The 18,074-nt window shown below is 36.3% G+C and overlaps 3 protein-coding genes and 2 pseudogenes across 12 annotated transcripts; all 5 read left to right on the top strand.

Moving 5' to 3' along the window:
• Positions 1-2,248: 2,248 nt before the first annotated feature.
• Positions 2,249-5,639, top strand: LOC104703813 (uncharacterized; annotated as a pseudogene). Its single transcript, XR_015561476.1, has 10 exons — positions 2,249-2,538; positions 2,659-3,442; positions 3,539-3,676; positions 3,772-3,990; positions 4,101-4,238; positions 4,329-4,441; positions 4,513-4,648; positions 4,731-4,863; positions 4,951-5,177; positions 5,269-5,639. The product of XR_015561476.1 is annotated as an uncharacterized LOC104703813 (transcript).
• A 96-nt stretch (positions 5,640-5,735) lies between these two features.
• Positions 5,736-8,095, top strand: LOC147941980 (uncharacterized). Of its 6 annotated transcripts, none has more exons than XM_087457595.1 (10): positions 5,736-6,068; positions 6,164-6,261; positions 6,370-6,516; positions 6,587-6,717; positions 6,952-7,079; positions 7,165-7,256; positions 7,410-7,530; positions 7,621-7,641; positions 7,767-7,822; positions 8,068-8,095. In XM_087457595.1, the coding sequence occupies exons 1-10, from the start codon at positions 5,885-5,887 to the stop codon at positions 8,086-8,088; spliced, it is 999 nt and encodes a 332-aa protein (XP_087313721.1). In that variant the 5' UTR covers positions 5,736-5,884; the 3' UTR covers positions 8,089-8,095. The 6 variants fall into 6 exon arrangements, with proteins under 6 accessions (XP_087313721.1, XP_087313720.1, XP_087313718.1 ...); XM_087457594.1 differs by having other exon boundaries at positions 7,621-7,671; XM_087457596.1 differs by having other exon boundaries at positions 5,774-5,913; positions 5,999-6,068; positions 7,410-7,671.
• A 23-nt stretch (positions 8,096-8,118) lies between these two features.
• On the top strand, positions 8,119-12,200 carry LOC104703814 (outer mitochondrial transmembrane helix translocase-like). Of its 4 annotated transcripts, none has more exons than XM_087457587.1 (16): positions 8,119-8,214; positions 8,303-8,373; positions 8,452-8,625; positions 8,987-9,085; positions 9,157-9,246; positions 9,769-9,844; positions 9,931-10,024; positions 10,109-10,178; positions 10,251-10,430; positions 10,732-10,842; positions 10,939-11,022; positions 11,112-11,266; positions 11,355-11,493; positions 11,591-11,650; positions 11,746-11,850; positions 11,962-12,200. In XM_087457587.1, the coding sequence occupies exons 4-16, from the start codon at positions 9,077-9,079 to the stop codon at positions 12,073-12,075; spliced, it is 1,287 nt and encodes a 428-aa protein (XP_087313713.1). In that variant the 5' UTR covers positions 8,119-8,214; positions 8,303-8,373; positions 8,452-8,625; positions 8,987-9,076; the 3' UTR covers positions 12,076-12,200. The 4 variants fall into 4 exon arrangements, with proteins under 4 accessions (XP_087313713.1, XP_087313714.1, XP_087313716.1 ...); XM_087457590.1 differs by having other exon boundaries at positions 8,136-8,214; positions 9,720-9,844; positions 10,310-10,430; XM_087457589.1 differs by having other exon boundaries at positions 8,146-8,214; positions 10,310-10,430.
• Positions 12,201-12,433: 233 nt separating this feature from the next.
• LOC104703811 (uncharacterized) lies at positions 12,434-16,816 on the top strand. The gene is made up of 3 exons (XM_010419884.3): positions 12,434-14,053; positions 14,397-14,630; positions 14,721-16,816. The coding sequence occupies exon 3, from the start codon at positions 15,230-15,232 to the stop codon at positions 16,598-16,600; it is 1,371 nt and encodes a 456-aa protein (XP_010418186.1). The 5' UTR covers positions 12,434-14,053; positions 14,397-14,630; positions 14,721-15,229; the 3' UTR covers positions 16,601-16,816.
• Positions 12,451-14,325, top strand: LOC109125694 (uncharacterized; annotated as a pseudogene).
• Positions 16,817-18,074: the final 1,258 nt, after the last annotated feature.

The raw sequence follows: 18,074 nt of genomic DNA, 5'->3' as shown, positions 1-18,074 counted from the left end.
CTTTTGCCAGAGAGTCTTTACCAATTGAGCTACCGACGCTTGGTCAACATTATTAAAATAAAACTATGTAATATTTTTGTCCCTTTTCTATAATTTAATTGACAGATTTCACTTTGCTACTTGCAGAAACATAATATCAGATTAAAAAATTAGAATCATCCAAACTTTCCAATATAATATATTTCTTCCACCTGAAGGCGCAAGATCGATGATGGCCACTTCAAGAACATTTACAACATAAATATATAACATTATATTTGCTATCTATACGATGAGATGATTGTTACAAAAAAAGGATTAGTTAGCTCCATTAAAGATTTTAAAAGCATAGTGTCTTTTTATATACTGAAAACATATCTTAATCAAAGATTAATTACTTAAAATTAGTAGTCGAAGGACAGGGAGAATGGTTATGGCACGATCTGTGTTATTGTTAATGAGTCGTGTTTGACATAATCAAAATTTAGAACCCTTTTATATTATAGTTTACTTTTTATATTTGTAACACAAAAACGCTTCCGTCGAGCAATAAAGCTGGAATGGGCTTTTGTGTAGAGACAGGCCCATATTATTCTAACTGGACCAATAAGAGAAATGACTGAAGCCCACAACTCACATCGTGTTACTAAATTGAGTCTGAAACATGAATCGCGCAGTTTGGTACTTTGTAATTAGGGATTGCTCGTAAACCCTAGTTTCTTCTTTCTTCTTTCTTCTCTCTTCTCTCTTCTTTGTATTTGAAACTGTGAACTCTTCCATGAACCTGCTTCCCCATCTGAACCCATCAAGTGTTTGTTTTCAGTATGTGCTTACAATGAAATTTGGTTCAGTTTTGGCAAAAGTCAAAATAACCGAATCAACCATTAAATGTTTCGGTTGTTTTTGGCGACCAACATTACAAAATCGAAATTAGTCGAATTAACCAAACTAAACGGAATAAATCAAACCGAAGAAACTAGAGTTTCTCAAAATGCAGAATATTAATATTTTAATTATATTATAATTTTTATTATTTATTTAATAATTGAAATAACAGCTGAATGACAAATGTAAATTCAGTTTTCACGTTTTAGAAACGTTTACTCAACTCAGAACAATTTCATTTTAAAAATGTTTCTCCTTCTCTCTTCTACTTTTACTTCTATTTATTATTATTTTAATAAACAGTATCAGAAACGTTATATTTCGTTTGAAAAAACGTTTTTTTTTATTTTATTTTGTCTACTTTACTTTTGTTTCTATTTATTATTATTCTAATAAAGAGTTTATATTTAAAAAATCTCTATGTAAATGTTCATAAGACAACTATACATATATGTTATTCTCATTCTCGATGGAAATAATGAATCCAAAGTTGTGGTTGTTCACCAACAATACCAAGCGCATTGACATTCAATAGCAATAAATTAAGACTGAAGATCTTTACCAAATGCGTTTGGAACTGTTGGTGCAACCATCACAATTTAGGATTCGGTGATAATGAACCAAATCTTTAGCTCTTGTGGCCAATTTTAGGATTTCACGAGTGAATAAAATTGTAGAATAGTTTGGTTTAAAAGCTACATTGCCAAACATGCTTTCACGTTTTGACCAAACCAAACAAAATAACCGAACCAAACTGAAATCTTAGGACTAGTTGTAACTTTAATTTTGTTAAAGCACTACCATCCGCATAAACTCTTAAAGAGTTTCTCAAAAATAAAAAAATCAGGATTTTAATTATATAAATTTTAATTATTTAATTGATAGTTGATTGACATATGTGAATTGAATCTCATAAACGTTACTCATTTCATGAAAAATGTGAATTGAATCTCATGAACGTTTCTCGTTTCAGAAATGTTCTTCTTTCTCTCTTTTACTTTTACTTATATATTATTATTTTAATAGGAAGTTTTAGAAACGTTGTTCCAGAAACGTTGTTTCAGAAACGTTACGTTTCAGACATGTTTTTATTTTTTTCTTTTACGTTTAATTGTTTCAGAACGGTTACGTTTCAGAAGCCTTTTTCTTTCTATTTTTTATTTTTGGTTTCATTTATTATTTATTTAATTAAGAATTTCGACTTTAGAAATACCAATATAAATGCTTTATTAGACAAGAAGACAAAAACATTACGTTTCGTTTCAAAAAAACTTTTTATTTTATTTTGTCTTCTTTACTTCTGTTTCTATTTATTATTATTCTAATAAAAATTTTATATTTAAGAAATCCCTATATAAATGTTCATAAGACATACATAGAGGTTATTCTCACTCTCAATGGAAACAATGAGTCAAAAGTTGTGGTTGTTCACCAACAATACCAAGCGCATTGGCATTCACAGCCATAAATTAAGACCAAAGGATATATGCTAAATGAGCTTGGGACTGTTGGTGCAACCATCACAACTTAGGGTTCGGTGATAAGTAACCAAATCTTGACCTTTTGTGGCCAATTTTAGAGTTTCACGAGCGAATAAAAATGTAGACTTGTCAATCAATAGAGACCTGATCTCCAGTAGAATCTTTTGTTTTCTTCAGTGTTTTGATTTATTTAGTATGTATTTTGATTCTAATCTTTTGAAATAATAAATCTCCTTTTTTTTTCTTCTAATTTCTTGTCTCATGCCGCTAGTATGATCTTCCAACCAATTCTTTTTTCCTTTTTCTTTTTCAGACTCTGGTTTCAAGTCCAGTGGTACTTAGAACCCACATGAAGAAGAGAAATGTACCAAGCTGTAATGTTATCAAAGCTCTTATGCCCAAAAGGATTGATCAAAAGTGAACTCATGTAAGTTGGTCTGGGGAAGTTGGGAGTTCATGCCTCAACTACTGTTGCAGCTGCTTGCTATTCTACTTGTTGGCCGCTGTCTTTTCCTAGAACGAGAAACTCTAACCTTGTTGTCCTGCATAAAGCTCATGGGAACAACCCTTCCAACTCAGTCCTTCAGACCGAATTTTAATAAGAGGTTTCAGAAACGTTACGTTTCATAACCCTCTCTTTTTACAAAATGTGAGGCCGGTTCAATTGGATTGGAATAAACGAAGACCGGTTTGTAAATAGAACCAGTTTACAAATGTTTAGCACAATTCAATTTCGAAATTAGGATATTGCGCCTTAAAGGGCCTAAAAACCCTAAAAATCTCGTTTTTTTTTTTTGTTGTTGTTATCTATCTCCCCATCCATCCCCAATTACTACTGTGTTCTTCCTTCTCTTCTGCTTCTTTTGAGATTTAGGCAATTTCGTAGTTTGAGATATATATATATAATCTTCAATCCTCTCTGCATCAATTCTCTAGTAAGAAGACTTAGAACTTAAGAAAAGCTTATGGATCCGATCGAATCTGTGAAACAAGCGAACAAGAAGATGGAGGAGGAGAGGAAGCCGAAAGTGTCTTTTCCCGAAGCTGTCGCAAAGATCGATCCTTCAGATCTTGCGGCTAACCTTGTCGATTTATCGGTAAATTTAAGCCATGTGAACGTTTTGTTTTCTGATCTCTAAATCGATCGACAAAAATATCAAACTAAACCTGTTTGTCTGTTACTTGTTTAGTAGAAATTGCATTGGTTTGAACCGGAGGAACAGCTACTGAAATTTGTCGAGTACCTTGGGATAACACTTTCCGATGTGCAATTTCCATGGGCCAACATGTTCAACGACTCTACTTTCCCCAAGCTGATCCATCTCATCCATGTGAGGAGGAGGACCTCTCTTTTTTTTTTTTTTTTTTTTTTTTGAAATCGTCGTGATGAAGAAGCTGATTTTTTTGTTTAAAATATGTAAAACAGGTTCCATTATCTCAGGTTCCTCGTCCTGTCTACAAAACATCAGCGGATTGGATCAAACAAGTCTGTATTACGACACTCGCTGCCTTTGTAATGTGGGCGTCTAATCATATTCTCACTTGTTTGGAAGAAGCCAAACAACAACAAGCAGATCATCCCAAAGGCGCTGGTGGGGAGATTGATGCTGCGCAACAACAACCTCCTCCTAAATCCAAATCTAAGGTTGGCAAAACTATCGAAAATTTCTTCCTTTTTCACCTATATATATATATGTCTAATGCTTGAATTAATTATAACTCTCCATTATACTGTGTTTTTAACAACTTAAAAAGGTAGCAATATTTGTTGCATTAGCAATGGTATTGCGTAAGAAGCCTAAAGCTTTGGCTATTGTATTGCCGGCTATGAGGGATAGGCGTAAGTATCGGGGACAGGACAAGCTTCCCTTTATAGTTTGGATGATGGCTCAGGTTCGTTCGTTCCCCCTTTTATGTGATTTGTGTTTTTTTTTTTGTCATCTATATATTTTTATATTTATTCAACTGTAAAAATGTGGACAGGCCTCCCGATATGATTTAGCTGTAGGCTTGTTTTCATGGGTGCGTAACTTGTTACCACTAGTCGGTACCTACTCTCCTCAGTCAACAGATCTCATCATGCAGTTGGTTAAGAAGTGAGTTTCCTTAGTGATCATTCTCCTTTTGCCTATATACAATATATGTAACAATGATCTGATCTTGTCAGAATTTTGTCGAATCCAAAAGCTCGGGCTATACTTGTAAATGGATCTGTTGCAGAGAGATCACCACGGGTGATTCCACCTCCTTCATTTGAGATCTTGCTAAGGCTTACTTTCCCTGTTTCTTCCGCAAGAGTAAAGGTAATCAGTTTTTTATTATGTACAAAACCTTGATGCGTTTTGTCGATTCTGATCACTAAGCATGTGATCTATATATACACAGGCTACAGAGAGGTTTGAAGCAATTTATCCCTTGTTGAAGGATGTGGCTCTTGCCGGTATACGAGGAAGCAAATTAATGAAACAAGTCACTGAACAAATGTTCACTCTTTCTTTGAAATTAGCTGGGGAAGAAGGTATTCGTAACTAATGGTACACCTTGAGTTTTTCTTCTTGTTCTCTCTCTCTCCTCTCCAACTAGTGTATACCGTTGTTATTTACAGGAAACCCTCCTTTAGCCAAGGAAGCTACAACAATCGCTATCTGGTCTTTGACGGAAAATGTAGATTGCTGCAAGCTCTGGGAAAGGCTTTATTATACGAATAAAGAAGCTAGTGGTGCTCTTCTTAAAAGGCTTGTAGGCGAATGGAAGGATCATTACCTCAAACTATCATCATCTCCGAGTGATAAACTCACTCTCAGTAGAACTATGTTGAGCTTCATGCCGATGGTACTCTTGTAAGATAACTTAATTATTTCACACTCCACTCAGTTTGTAATTTCATCTCTGACCTAACCTACCTGTGAATGATGCTTATCAGAAGGAAAAAGCCATCACCGAAGGAGGAGAAGCCAATGGTTCTCTTTACAAAGAAGCTTACAAGTCCTGCAAAGTGATCTCGGAAAGACTCTCCCGTGGAAGTGGCTGCCTCAAAGGTACAGTAGTCATTGCTGTTGTGTGGTTCTAGTTGCTGCTGTTTTACTATCTTTCAACCTGGAGGCTACATCGTTTCTGCAGAAGCTGGTGAATTCATGGGAATACTTCAACGTAATCATCAAAGCTTTGACGAACTAAGAGAGAAATATCATTGTCCTTGCGTTGCTTTAAATTAGTGAATATATATATATTTGTCAGAAAAAATGAGCCAAGACTTGCTCATAAAGCTTCTAACGGCCATTTTTGATCCTCCAATCCAATAATGCCAAGTGTCGATTCGCCATCCTTACACGTTGCCATTTTCACACGTGAGAAACTCACACGCTCGGTTCTGCATCACTCACAAAGTCCAATAAAATAATACTCTTCTCACAATTCACAACAATTCATCTCTGTCGCATTGATTCTCAAAGAATCGCCGCAACTGCTACAATCGAAAGATGTAGAACCGCGGCGGAGTGAACCTATCTCCGGTAACAGCGATACAGCTTCTTCCGACGATGAATCTCTTTCATCCAAACGCCCAAAGGTTTTCTGATCCGGAGACCTTTAACTTCTTCCGTTCTGGTTTTGAGAATTTGGGCGAATTTTGGGGATATTATTCTTCGTTTCAGTTGGAAGATGAAGAAACCTCAACATCAACCGCGGGAGACGCCACGATTGAGGCGGCGAAACCACGCCACGGTCCGTCCGTCTTCACTCAATCTTTGAAATTGAAATTTTCAATTCATCTTTGATTTGTTTGATTGTTTTGGATTTTGTTTATCTCTTATAACTAGACTCAGCACCGACGCCGTATGCTTCTTTTGACGGATGGACATATCAAGATTGTGTCTTTAAGACCCCGTGGTGTCGATTGCTATCACAGTCCGCACAAGTTTGATTTTAACCTCTCTCTCTCTCTCTCTCTCTCTATGGATTCAATATGTTTGATGCTTTTTTATTCTGCCTGAAAAATTGAGGAGCTTACTTGTGAATTTTTCAGAATCCAAACTTTTACATTTTTAGATCGTGCTTCACTCTGGGTACTTGTGGGGTCCAAGAAGGCGCAAAGCTTGAATTTGACGGCATGGCTGATAACAATCAAAGTAATAAAGCTGCAGACGGCCATAACCAAGATTCCAAAATGGAGGTAATTACTCCCTTGGACCCTGGCGTCATCAACAATAATTAGCATTATATTAACAACTAGCTGGTATCAGATATTAGAGGAGAGAAACGAGGTGACTAGGGCTTCACAACTAGCTGCAAGATTCAAGAAATATATTCAAGCTGGTATTGTAGACTGCGAAAGATTGGAATTTTCACTGGATGAATTTCCTTATTATTTGAGGTATTTTTACAGATTTAAGATATGTGCATTTCTTTCTATGAACTTTGAATTGTCATAACTTTGAATTCCCTTCCTGAAGTATTAAAGTTAGAAAATATGAGCGCCCTGTCCTTCCCTTCGGAGTCTTTCACACAAATCATTTTTTTTTCTTGTCTTTGGTATTTTGGGCTTTGCATGGGTACTGTTCTATGTTTGGTGAATGCTGACTAAGGTCTTTCTGCTTTATTATCACAGTGAGAGTACAAAGAATGCTTTACTAGCTGTTTCACATATACATCTCAAAAAGAAGAATAAAGGATATGCCCAATATGCCTCCGACTTCACCACTTTGAACCCAAGGATATTGCTTTCTGGTCCTGCAGGTTTGTGGTGTATCTTGCTTATGTGGTTCCTGTACTTCTTTTAGGCGGCAATATCATTTTCTCTTTTTGGTTGGAATTGTTTCAGGGTCTGAAATATACCAAGAGATATTGGTTAAAGCACTTGCCAATCACTTCAAGGCGAAATTGCTAATATTTGACAGCCATCCAATTTTGGGGGTAAGATATTGTGAAATATTTATTGTTGATTAGAGATATGTATGATGATATGCTTGTTAGTTTATTAGAGGAAAGTTTTTGCATTTACACTTATTTGTCTGTTTTCCTAACTACGAGTAATTCCTGGTGCATCTGCTCTGCAATCTCCTGCAGGCTATGACTGCTGAGGAATTTAAGTCACTGATGGATGGACCTGCTTCTAAAAAGTCATGTAAGCTTCCCAGGCAGAGTTTAGAGCTCATTGATGGAGGGAAGAAATTGGCTTTGTCAACAGGTGATGGAGATTCATCTAGCCCTTCTCCTGCTGCTTCTTCTGGTCCAGACTCAAAGCCTAAGACTTTACCTTGTTCATTTGGAAATCCAGTGAATTATACTTTGAAGAAAGGCATGCCCCTTTATTATACTTTGAAGAAAGGCATGCCCCTTTATATTGTTTGCAACAAAATAATGTTCTTCAGTATACTTAGATTTCTGGGTTTCTGATACTTCATTGTGAAAAAACACTTGCAGGTGACAGGGTAAGATTCTTCAGCAATGAGTCGGTGTCGGGGGCTACCTACCTCAAGGTTTGCTTCTTCTGATAGTTCTGATTGAGGCAGCTGCTTCTATATAGTATGAATATTATATTTTTTGGGTCTTACGAAGAAAGTATCTTCATTTATTAGAAAATGTAAATAATTTATGATGAATTACTTCTATTTACATCCAAGAAGTATATATCTTTCGCAAAATCTATTTCCTATCTTATAGTTTTATCTAAATTTGTAGATCTTTTTACAAATTTATATTCACTTTACTTGATATTATTCAGGGGACCACCTTCTGGGATTAGAGGGAAAGTAATTTTAGTATTTGATGAGAATCCTAAAGCTAAAGTGGGTGTTAGATTTGAGAATCCAGTACGATGGAGTTACTCTTGGTGACCTGTGTGAAATGGGACATGGGTACTTCTGCAGTGGTACGTCTACGTCATGTTCAGTAGTGCACTGGTTACTGGTCCTCAGCAGCTCTTGTCTCACACACTGTTTCATCTGTCTTTTTAATAGCTACTAATCTTCAGTTCGAGAGCTCGGGTTCCGAGGATCTAGATGAATTACTTGTTGACAAATTGTTTGAGGTACTTTTCAGTTGCAAAGTAATGATTTTTTTCTTCGTCTAATACTTTCTATATGCTTATATCTTCGTCTGTTTCCAGGTTGTCCATGATGAGAGCGGAACTTGTCCGGTCATTCTATTTTTGTAAGATGCTGAGAAATTTGTTGTTGGAAATTCCGATTTTTGCTCTGCATTCAAAAGCAAACTTGAAGATATCCCAGATAACGTAATTGTGATCGATTCACAGACGCACTCTGATAATCGCAAGGAGAAGGTAGTTACTATGAGATGCTTTTTCTTCAGTTGCATGCCTTGAGCTCATTTCGTAAAAAGTTATCATTGCTACATTTTTTTTTTAGAGCATTCTGCATTTCCGTGTTTCAGTGTTTTAGTGGTTGAAGTAGACTTCTAATATTTAACCTTTTGACTATACTGCGTAATTTATTCTGGTGTCTAGTGCAGTGGGAAAACGTAATGTGCTCCTGTTGTAACTGCGAGTTTAGACTGTTATCAGTTCTGTTTTCTAGCCGGTTTTCAGTTCTGCATGTTGAATCAAGCCTTTAACATATTTGATACGGAGGGTATCCCGTTTCTTCTAGAGTGGGACTAATGTTACTTTTGCTTAATATTCTCAGGATATTGGACGACAACATGAGCAAGAAAAGGAAGTCCCAACGGCAACGAAACTTCTAACGAATCTCTTTGAAAATAAAGTTACTATTTACATGCCACAGGTCTGTTACTCTATTCTTGTAGACGTAAGCATTCAAAAAATCTTAAACATGATGGAGCTAATTATTACCAGGATGAGGATCTTCTTACAACCTGGAAGTGTCAGTTGGATCGTGATGCTGAGGCTTTGAAAATAAAGGCAAATTCCAGTCAATTGCGCATGGTATGTCTTTCATCTGAAATCTGAATATATGGTATCGGTATACTTTTTGCTGTATTCTTGGATGTAGTGTGTAATTAGAAAAAAAGATCATGGCAGCATTTTTAGACACGGAATAAGTTTTAAATATGATGAGTCAGATTGAAAATCAAGGATTTCAAATTTTCAATCTCAGTGAGAAATCTTTGATTTTCTTAGTTACATTCCTTATTTGCATACTTAGCTTCAAAAAATTAAAGCTAAATTACATCTGTGGCATTTTGGCTGTTAGACGTGATTGTGGAGGCAAAACCATCATTAAAGTCTATAACTCTTATCATTCCTCTATTTTCAAAACTTGATTGCTTGAATCTCAACTCACTCGAAAATAAATCGTTGATAGTATACTTTCTAGAATATGTTACTTTTTCTCTGGTGTACAATACAAGATTATCTGCTTTTCACATGGCACAATTCCATTTCCTGTTTTAAAACAGGGGCATTACAGAAGCTTTAATACGACTTTATAATTGCATCTCGATTTAGGTGTTGGGACGATTTGGTATAGAGTGTGAAGGCATTGAGACGCTGTGCATAAAGGATCTTACACTTCAAAGAGACAGTATGGCTCTCCCTTTGTTCGGCATGATGACCAGAGTTGACAATGGAATGCTTTTCGAAAAAGTTGACTTTGGATATCTGCATCAGGTGCAGAAAAGATCATTGGATGGGCTCTTAGTGACCATATAAAGCGTAATCCTGATGCTGATCCAGATGTTAGAGTTACTTTGTCTCTTGATAGGTAATTGGCAGCTTGTCCCTGTACATTACTTATCTGTTTCAGTATTCTGTTTCAGTATTGAGTATGAATTTTGGATCCTTGCAGCTTAAAGTTTGGAATAGAACTCTTACAGGATCTTCTAAATGAATCTAACAACCCGCAGAAGTCTCTCGAGGTTAGCAAATCTTCTTGGAAATTGAATTGGTGTTTACATATTTTCACTGTTACTTTCTTGTGTTGCTTTCAGGACATTATGACAGAAAATGAGTTTGTAAAGAGGCTTTTTAGTGATGTTATTTCTCCCAGGGACATTGGTGTTACATTTGATGACATTGGGGCACTTGAGAATGTCAAAGACACTTTAAAGAAATTGGTTATGCTTCCTTTACAACGGCCTAAACTTTTCCGCAAGGGGCAATTAACAAAGGTGGTTATCTTATCCGCATTAGGTTTTAGTAAATCCAATAATGTTTTACTATGTCCTGCCTTGAATTAATCACAGATCTATGAAGGGATCACCTTTTGATTTGTGTGTGCCAGTATACATGTTCATAAGTTTTGTGGACCTTTTGATTTGTGTGTGCCAGTATACATGGGCATAGGCTTTTTACTATGTCCTAGCTGATAATTTGGCTTTCCTAAAAAAAGAAATTTTCTATAATTTAGTTGTTAAAGTTATGCATTGGTGGAGTCCTAATCAGTCTGCTTCTGTACTTCTCTGTGTTCAGCCTTGTAGAGGAGTTTTCTTATTTGGACCTCCTGGAACTGGAAAGACCATGCTTGCAAAGGCAGTGGCAACGGAAGCTGGTGCTAACTTCATTAACATCTCAATGTCAAGGGTAACAGAATATCCTTCAAAAGTTGGACTCTACCAAATTGTACCAATTTATACACAGAATCTCTTGTTCAAACTTGTGTTCTTCTCAATATTGCAGTGGTTTGGTAAGGGTGTGAGTTATGTCAAAGCTGTCTTCGCGATGGCTAGTAGAATTTCCCCTAGCATTATCTTTTTCGACGAGGTAATTTCTCATGGTCAATGCCTGGACGGGTTTTGCTTGTAATCAGATTACTGACACTGACAGAGTTCCAATATTTTACTATCTTGTAGCTGGACAGCATGATAGGCCGAAGCCAAAACCCGGGGGAGTTCATGATACATTGGGACGGTCTGACGACAAACGAAACGGAACGTGTTCTGGTTCTTGCAGCCACAAACAGACCTTTTGACCTTGATGAGGCTGTCATTAGAAGGTTGCCTCGTAGGTAATATATAAATAGCTTCCTTGAGGGACTAAGCTTTCTGTCAAATTGACATGTCGTGAAAAGTTTATGGTATTGACTTTTTGTGCAGGTTGATGGTGGGACTACCAGATGCTCTGGATAGAGCAAAGATATTAAAGGTTATTCTCGCAAAAGAAGTCTTGTCCCCTGATTTGGATATTGATGGAGTTGCTAGTATGACTGATGGATATTCTGGAAGCGATCTTAAGGTAACTCCTTTAGCTTTGTTATGGTCTGTCAAAATGATAAGAAATGCAAAGTAATGCTCATGTATTTCCATGTTACATGCTCTTTTGGTGCGTGCAGAATCTATGTGTTACTGCTGCCCACCGTCCAATCATGGAGATATTGGAGATGGAAAAAACTGTAAGTCGTCTTTGTGTTGAACAAAGACTAAATTTATGTTGCCCAAAATTTCTCTATATAGTAAAAATATGCTTAATGATGGGATTTGGCGGTAGGAGCGAGATTCTGCTCTGGCCGAAGGCAGAGTTCCTCCAGCTCGAAGTGGAAGTCCTGATATCCGAGCTTTGAACATGGAGGATTTCAAATACGCAGTTGACCTCGTATGACTTTTTTACTTGTGATTTTTTCTTTCTTTCTTTCTTTCTTTCTTTCTTTCATATCTGTCTCTGGCTTTCAGAGAAATGTAACTGTTATCGATGGTGTTGAATCAGGTGAGTGTGAGCGTCTCATCAGTGTCTGCGAACATGACAGCGCTTCAACAATGGAATGAACTATACGGGGAAGGTGGATCTAAAAGTAACCAGTCACTCAACTACTACATGTAGGATTGAATCTAGTTTAGAAACCTTAACTCAATTTCGTCTAGAAAAAGAAAAAAAGATAGCTTTGAACGATTGTATATAATTTGTTTGCGTGAAGCATAAATGACGTAAAAAGAAACTTTTGGACATTTTCTCCAAACAAAGGTCGACGAAGTTAGCAACAAATCGAAAGAGTCGACTAAACCGGATGGTCAATACTCAATATCATCCGGTTTGGTTTGATTGAACATGCGCTTCTATTTTGCCGACACGCAGTTCAGCTCCATAACTTGGATTCGGCAAGCAGTTCACACAGAGGAAACGCCGGAACAGCAAAGCGAAAAGCTTCAAGGCTAACAAAATTGGGGTGGAGATTTTCAATTTTGCATTGTCTTTGTAATGTATTTTCTGATTCTCCATGGAAAAGGGTTGGTCCAGTTGCAGAAATGGCATAATTTGAGGGTTTCAGTGAATCGTTTTGGAAAAGGATCTTCTTTTTCAAATTACTTCTCCTCCTCTGCTATTGCTAACGATGTGAGTTCACGAGATGGTCGTAAAGGAAAGAACTTTACAGTCTCTTACCTCGTTACTTCACTTGGTTTATCTAAAAAGCTCGCTGAATCGATTTCTAGGAAAGTCAGTTTCGAGAACAAGGGGGATCCTGATTCTGTTCTGAGTCTTTTGAGAAGCTATGGGTTCACAGATTCTCAGATCTCCAGCATCGTTACGGGTTATCCAACATTGCTTGTACTAGATGCTGAGAAGTCACTTGGTCCCAAGCTTCAGTTTTTGCAGTCCAGAGGAGGAGCTTCAAGCTCTGAGCTCACTCAGATTGTTTCTACTGTTCCTAAAATCTTGGCAGTGAAAGAAGCAAAAGCTATCAGTATATACTATGAGTTCGTCAAAGACATTGTACAAGCGGAAACGATTCCCAAGTTGGAAAAGTCATCTCTTTATTTGCTCAAGGGTAGTAAGCAGGAGAATAAGATCAGAAATTTTATCGGTTTTGAGAGACTTGGGCATGCCTCACAAGTTGTTATTCTCAGTGCTCATCTCTGATTATGGACTTGTCTGTGGAAAAGAAAGATTTGAAGAGTCCCCCAAGAAAGTTGTTGACATGGGTTTTAAACCGACCACCTCAAAATTCATCGATGCTCTGGGCATTATTAAAGGATTCAGTGACCAAAGGATAAAAGAAAAAGTAAATGACTATAAAAGGTTAGGCCTTTCTATGGGAGATGTATGGGTAATATTCAAGAAGTATCCAATGTTTCTTGGATTCTCGGAGAAGAAGATAGGGAACTCTATTGATACATTTCTAGACCTAGGATTCACCACAGATGAGTTTACGTTGATGGTCAAGCTTTTTCCTCAGTGCATTGGATGTTCTGCACAGTCGGTGAAGAACAAGACTGAGTTTCTGGTGAAGAATATGAAATGGCCACTAAAGGTTGTGGTTTCATACCCACATGTACTTGGATTAAGCATGGAGAAGAGGATTGTACCAAGGTGTAATGTAATTAAAGCTCTTATGTCCAAAGGGTTTATCAGAACTGAACTGCCTGCAATGTATTCAGTGTTGATGACTACTGATCAAGCTTTCTTAAACAAGTATGTGATGATACATAATGACAAGCAGCTCGTGCCTGCGTTAATCGCTATCTTCACCAGGAATCGAGTTTCACTCAATGACCACCTCTACAAGTAGAACAATGAGCAACGTTAGAGATTGTTGTTCTTTCTGTTAGTTTTTGATTTATCAGTGAAGCAGAGGAAAAGCTTTTGCTTTTTGAGTACCTGAAACCATTTAGGCTTTCACTATCTCAATCTTACCCGGATCCAACATGTTTCCTTCTGTATGCAATAAAGTCAGAAATTTATCTGTTCTGAGAGAACCGGGCGTGCTTCAGTGGTTCTTACTCCCCTTGCTCATCTGTAGTAGCAGCACTGTCTGTGGAAAAGAAAATTTTGAAGAATCTCTCAGGTTATTTATTTTAGAATTGTAAGTTTTGAATTCCTTCTCCGATAACTCTCAGGTTAGTAGTCTAGAAACAACAATGCAGCCATAGCTGATGGGGACATGTGAATCCAAATGATATATATGCTAATTTTGTTTTTCTAAATCATTTCTGTTCTGAATTTTAAGTGACCTTGTTCATCTGGGAGGTATGTGTGAATATTTGTACTGTTTCTTATATTCTGTTTGATGAACTTATCGTCCTTTCTTGATATATCTTGAGTGTAATTTTTGAAATCACATATCATGTTTCGCCAGTGTGTGTTTCTTTTTGTTAACAATGCTTTTGAATATGCATTTATTCACTGAATTTTGCTGATGGACCTAGTGGCTCTCGACGACTGATCATAGTATGACGTTTCGAGGAGTTTTTGCTGGTCAGAGGAAGACACTCTCGTGTGTTTAAAAGGCTAGTGCATACACTCGGAGTTTATTTCTCAGTCCTCCTGCAACACAACTTGAGTAAAATTTGTTTCTGATGCCCTGTTCAGTCGTTTCAGTCACTATATGAATCATCAGAAAATGGAAGCCACAAAAGGCAGCTCGTATGTGAACACCTCAGGTGAGTTATCAGTTGGCAATAAACTCATAACAGCTGGTTACATTCTAAAGACTGCCTTGTAACAGGTTACACCTCTTTCCTTTTTTAAAGTCAAGGTTCCACTGAATGCTAGCTTGACGCCTGATGGACTTTGTGTTTTCTGAGAGAGAGACAAATGTCTCTGGATCCGAACCGATTTATCCAATTTATCCTTTAATCGAACTAACCAAATTTATCCAATTTAACCAACTTTATTCGAGTTTCTAAAGTATAAGTGTTCTAAAGAATTTTGGTTCAACTTAGGCAACAATAATCGAATTTGTCTATAACCGAACCGAACCGTATTATTTTCGGGTTGTATTCGACAACAATTTCAAAATCAAAATTAAAAGAGGGGTTTTGCCTCAACCCTAAAAATCTCTGCTTTTTTCTTTTTTTTATCTGCAACTGATCGATGAGTGAATCGCTCTACCTTCACTTCACTATCCACGCGGCTCGTCTTCTCGATTTGAAACTGATCGTTGGGTAGAAATCGCTTCTAAACTATTGGGATTTGTTGGGTTCTGTTCTTCCTGCTCTTCTGCGTCTTTAGGTAATTTTTGAATTCGTCTTTGGTCATCATGTATTCTCTGATACTCCATGGCAAAAAGTTGCAGAAATGGTGTCATTTGAGTTTTTCAGTGCAAAAGGCATCTTCTTTTTCCAGTTCCTTCTCCTCTGTTGCTACTGCTGCTAATGCGAGCCTTAGAGATGGTCGTAAAGGTAAGAACTTTACAGCCTCTTACCTCGTTGATTCATTGGGTTTTACTAGAAAAACAGCTGAATCGATCTCAAGGAGAGTCAGTTTCGAGGACAAGGGCAATGCTGATTCAGTTCTGAGTCTTTTTAGAAGTCATGGGTTCACTGATTCTCAGATCTCAAGCATCGTTACGGATTATCCAACATTGCTTGTATTAGATGCTGAGAAAACACTTTCTCCAAAGCTTCAGTTTTTGCAGTCAAGAGGAGCTTCGAGCTCTGAGTTCACTGAGATTGTTTCTACAGTTCCTGAAATCTTGGGAAAGAAAGTTGCCAAAACTATAAGCAGATACTATGGTTTCATCAAAGAGATTATAGAAGCGGATAAGAGTTCCAATTATGCAAAGTTATGTCAGTCTTTGCCAGTGGGTAGTAGGCAAGGGAATAAACTCAGAAATGTTTTGGTTCTGAGAGAGGTGGGCGTGCCTCAGAGGTTTCTATTCTCATTGCTCATCTCTGATGCCCAACCTGTTTGTGGAAAAGAAAATTTTGAAGAATCACTCAAGAAGGTTGTTGAGATGGGTTTTGTTCCAACCTCCCCAAAGTTTGTCAAAGCTCTTACGGTTGTTTACAGATACAGCGACAAAAGAATAGACGAAAAAGTCAACTTCTGTAAAGGGTTAGGCTTTTCTGAGGGAGATGTATGGGAAATGTTCAAGAAGTGTCCTAGCTTTCTGAATCACTCGGAGAAGAAGATAGTTCGGAGCATTGAGACCCTGAAGAAGTGTGGACTAGTCGAAGACGAGGTCCTTTCACTGATGAAGAAGTTTCCGCAATGCGTTGGTGCTTCAGAGAAGAAGATATTGAACTCCATTGACACATTTCTTTGCCTCGGATTCAGCAGAGATGAGTTTGTTATACTAGCCAAGCGCTTTCCTCAATGTCTTATTTTATCTGCAGAGACTGTGACAAAGAAGACTGAGTTTGTGGTGAAGAAGATGAATTGGCCTCTAAAGTCTGTGATTACAACCCCTGCGATGTTTGGATACAGCATGGAGAAGAGGATTGTCCCAAGGTGTAACGTAATTAAAGCTCTCATGTCAAAAGGATTCCTCGAAAGTGAACTCCCTCTAATGTCGTCTGTTTTGGTATGTACCAATGAAGAGTTCTTAAACAAGTATGTGCGTAACCATGATGACAAGGAGCTTGTGCATGAGTTGATGGCTATTTTCACCGGAGATCGTCTTTCATAGATCAGAAGGCTTGTCAAGGATTTTGCTTTTATTATGAATATTTCTGAAACCTTGATTTTTGACTTCAAAAGCAATCTGATTTGGAAAAAATAAAAATTAACCTAAATTGTAAGGTTGAGTCTCTTTTCTGATAGCCTAGAAACAACAATGCAGCCAAGTAGCAGACGTCTGTATCCAAGCTACATATTTGTTGATTTTATTTTTCTCTTCCCTTCACTTTGCTTTGCATCATCGAGCTCATCCCCATCATAAGCCATTTCTCATTTAAAAACAAAGAACACACACATATTTATTCGGAGTCAAGACACAATATAAACAAGTCCATGAAAACTACTAACATTAATATTTCATTTATTAGCTATATGAATGAATATCTTAAAACCAAAAAACTTAGCTTTCGATTGTGATTTAAGTAAGGACCAAAAAGAAAGTGAAGAAATTAAATGATGAGGACTTTAACAAAAAGAAAAAATAAATGATGAGGAATGGAACCAAAAAAAAAAAAAAAATTGAAAATGAAAAATAAAAAGTTAGGATAAGATAAGAAGAATGGTAACTAACAATATCTTAAAAAATGTATTAACAATTAATTAGTTTTACATTTAGTTCTAAACTAGGAATTTTGAATTAAATATATATATATATATATATATCATGTTAAATATGTAAATATTAATATTAATTAAAAATACTATTTATAGGAGTAATTTAAAATATATTCTTTTATTTTCAATATAAACATAAATTAAATTTATTTCATTAATTCAATTTTCAAAGAAAAATTAAAGATTAATTTAACATAAAATGCATGAGGTTATATAAAGATTTGAATATTATTAGATACTAACATACATATATTATTAAGAGAAACTATTTAATATTTACTAAAAAATAAGAATGATATTTTAATATTTGTTCACTTTTTGTTCCATTCCTCATCAGATGTTGTACAGGAATAAATATATTTCATTATTCCCTATTTAATGAGGAATGTAAAAGAATGGTGTGGACAAGTCACAAGATATTACTTTGAAATAGTTAAAATTTTGAAGAATAATGATGAATAGCATATTCATCCTGTATTATGGTTATTAATTAAAGTCTAATTAATGCTACTATATTTTATTTGTGAGGCAAAGTTATTATATCTGTTGGAAGCAAAAAAAATGATCTTGAAATTGATCAATTCGAAAGAAACAACCACATCTTTGTAAGATTAATCTACACCCACTGTTTCCTTATCAAGATTTGTCAAAATATATATGAGTTTTATACAGATGCAAATTTTTATAAGCATGTTCAAACAACACAATTTTTTTTATTTCAAACTCCATCACCAAACAAGCAACTTTATCTCTTGATAGATCAATTCAAAAGACACAATGTCTTGATATGATCCTTCTACACGCAATGTTTCCTTATCCACATTCGCCAAGAAATAAATCTGATTCTCTATCAAGATGCAGTGTTTATT

Source organism: Camelina sativa, chromosome 7, assembly GCF_030686135.1.
Source record: "Camelina sativa cultivar CO46 ecotype springtype chromosome 7, ASM3068613v1".
Lineage (NCBI taxonomy): Eukaryota > Viridiplantae > Streptophyta > Magnoliopsida > Brassicales > Brassicaceae > Camelina > Camelina sativa.
Note: the sequence above shows the minus strand (reverse complement) of the source record. Positions and strands in the feature narration are given on the sequence as shown.